Source organism: Loa loa (genome assembly GCF_000183805.2).
Source record: "Loa loa unplaced genomic scaffold supercont3.17, whole genome shotgun sequence".
Classification (NCBI taxonomy): Eukaryota; Metazoa; Nematoda; class Chromadorea; order Rhabditida; family Onchocercidae; genus Loa; species Loa loa.
Genome location: NW_018108197.1, coordinates 371924 through 374831, shown reverse-complemented (window position 1 = coordinate 374831; position 2908 = coordinate 371924). Strand labels below are relative to the sequence as shown.

At 33.1% G+C, this 2908-nt stretch overlaps 2 protein-coding genes across 2 annotated transcripts; both read left to right on the top strand.

Annotated features, from left to right (window-relative positions):
- Positions 1–253: 253 nt before the first annotated feature.
- Positions 254–1204, top strand: LOAG_14196 (hypothetical protein; the record flags this gene model as incomplete). Its single annotated transcript, XM_003149695.1, has 5 exons — positions 254–439; positions 604–681; positions 792–888; positions 962–1099; positions 1143–1204. The coding sequence occupies 5 exons, from the start codon at positions 254–256 to the stop codon at positions 1202–1204; spliced, it is 561 nt and encodes a 186-aa protein (XP_003149743.1).
- A 596-nt stretch (positions 1205–1800) lies between these two features.
- On the top strand, positions 1801–2272 carry LOAG_14195 (zinc finger protein; the record flags this gene model as incomplete). Its single annotated transcript, XM_003149694.2, has 2 exons — positions 1801–1911; positions 2129–2272. 2 exons carry the CDS (start codon positions 1801–1803, stop codon positions 2270–2272), a joined length of 255 nt encoding a protein of 84 aa, XP_003149742.2.
- Between the last annotated feature and the right edge of the window lie 636 nt (positions 2273–2908).

The following is a 2908-nucleotide window of genomic DNA, read 5'->3' as shown; positions in this document are numbered from 1 at the left end:
ATTTGGGAGATTATTTTAAAGATTATTTTAAAGAATGTAAATTGGTTAGGTGATTTACAATAGGAAATTTATTTGATTATATATTTGTATGGTTGGAGTCTCGCGAATCAAAATTCGCAACATATGCTTTACTGTTGAAAGCTATTATAATTTTGAGACAAGAAAAGTGTCACAATTCATACGTTTCGAAGCTGCCAGAAATTGTTTGTGCTTACGGAGATAGGTTAAAAATTAGAAATAGTCAGCAAAATGAATGTCGCCCAGTCAAATTGGATTGTGTGTAATAAGACTGTGGAATATCGTTAATCAAATTAAACGGTTGTTTAAAAGAAAGAAAATCTTTGAAGAAAAATTATTAAAACATTTTCAATTATTCACCACAGATAACAACAGTTGGACTGAATGTCTTCTGCGACTTGCATGGGCATTTCATAACCATGTAATTCTAAATTTAATATTTCTTTTTTCATCTTACCGGTCGGAGAAATTTTATGCTCAAAGTCGGATGAATGGAAAATAACTTTTTGCTGTCATTCATTTTTTGTCTTTTTTTTCATTTCTTGTTTTTGCTTGAATATGTAATTTCTTAATGAAAATATCCAGATATCAACGTTTACATCAATCGCAGTTGACGTGCGTTGTCATAAAAACTCCTTAATTGGCTTACAGAATATGGGCAAGGTAAAACAATAAACGTTCAACAACGATAATGCGTATCTATGTGAGGAATGTAATAAGAAATTGGATTTTTCTACTCCATTTCAAGTTGTATTATTTGAAATTCAGCTCAGGCTTTCGAATTTTCTGCGGTAAAAAAAGGGCGAGGAAGAAAACAACTTCTTCAGAAATGCCATTTTACATCTTTTCGAATATTCGGAATAGGTAGAAGTATGAGGATCATGCTTGTTAATTATTAATCAACTGATAACTAAGATTGAGGTCTGCGCTTTATAAATTATAGCAGTGAAACGATTATGTGTAATCAGACCCACCGATTCACCACAAAAATACAATGATTATTTCGAATTTCCGATTGGTCCTGATATGATGCTCTTTACTGTTCATGGATTAGTTCAAACTGAAGGGATTTTTGACACAGGTACATGAGTTATAGTGAATAACAAGATTCCTTGTTTTTTTAGTCGAGGTGAACGACAAAGCGGACGAATTTAGAAGACGTTCACGTCATCATTTTATTCAATGATTCTCCTACTCTGTTATTTTAAAAGTTCTACAGTCATCATTATTCTCAATTTCCATTAACAACTCTCAAATAATAATTTGGATTTTATCATACTTCCAATGTTAGCATGCTTTCTTTCCTTTAAATATATTCCCACTGAAATAAAATTTTGACAGTGGAATATAGCAGCTAAAATGAAATTATTCGTATAAAGGATTAAACAGCAATTGCTATTATTACATTATTACACGTGGACATAGATTATCAATATAAATAATTTGCCATTCCCATTTGGATGAGCATTAATGCAGACGATACTTGAACATTACCAACAAAAGAAGTGTCTGATCGTTTGTGTCACATTCTCTCCCATGAATTTTATCTGGTAGGTTCTATTCCATTTATTTCGATAGAGAATATCTACTACTTCTCAAAGTATCACGCTATGAGAGATTTTGGAATTTCAAGACGGACCTGTAAATAAGCTACTTTTTTTCAAAATAAAATTATCCTTTTATTAAATTTGTAACTATGAACTTTGTGAAGACTTCGCTTTCGAATGTTTGCTACCGATTCGCAGCGTGAATAACTTCTTATGCATATCGTTTGAGTGAGAAATGCAATTGTATTATACTAGCGACAAATCGAAATCGTTCGTTTTTTCAATGTTAATATATCTGGGAAAACATTTACCGGAAGAAATTTCTTCATTACGCAGTTGTCAAACAGTAGGTGATCTTATTTCTTATAAGTAATCATTCATTGCATTAGTAAACTTGAATGTTTTTCAGAATAGGCAAGAAAATGCTCACCCAAATATGCATTTCATCTGTTTCGTTTTCTTCTTTGTCCGACTGAGTAACATTCAAACTACAGTAAATTCATTTAAAGTTAAAAATACAACGCAGCACTATAGTATTTTGAAGATTCAAATTTCTAACACAGTGTGAGACTGATAATTTCATATTATTTGATGAGGTACAAACAGAGCAAACAGAGCTGTTGGATTTACCAGTACCAGGTAACAGTGAGGAGCGGATTGAACCACTAGGCTTATCGGTGCAAGGAGGTAGTGGATCACTGCTGTAAGTAGTATAAGAGAGTATAAGAGAGAAAAGCCTTCATTACCTTTAGCAAATCTCATTTAATGCATAATTGAGATTTTTCGGCAACTGAACAGGCTCGCAACAGTTTACTCAAAATGATTTTTTGCAAAATAATGCTTGGATTTCCGAACTGTTTCATTTTTACAGAAGTTAGCAGTGTGTTGCAGCTTTAATAGGTAAAAGAGTCATGCTTATTCTTAAGGTTTGTGTTTCTTTAAATTTCAGTGGTACTAATACTGCTTCCTTCTCTATGAAGTATAGTCTTTGGCAACTAGCACAGTAGTCTCATTCGAGAGGTACTGATAGAGAAATATGGTGATACATATACTATCACAAGTTTGTTTTACAACGATCTTTTCTCAGTCAGAAAAAATGATCGTGGAAAACAACAATTAGGAAATATGGAGAGATCACTCAGACAACTGCAGGAGTTGGGAGAAAATCTAGAACATACAGGTTTACAAATATCAAAGGGAACTTGCTGTCGTGGATTTCTGTTGAAGTAATTTGCAGTCAGTCAATAGTTGGAACAAGCAGGGGGATTTTACACGTTGGTTATCGAGAAGAATTGGAGGTCCCTTCGAGTATTAGCGGCACCACTTTGATGTGGATGATGTGT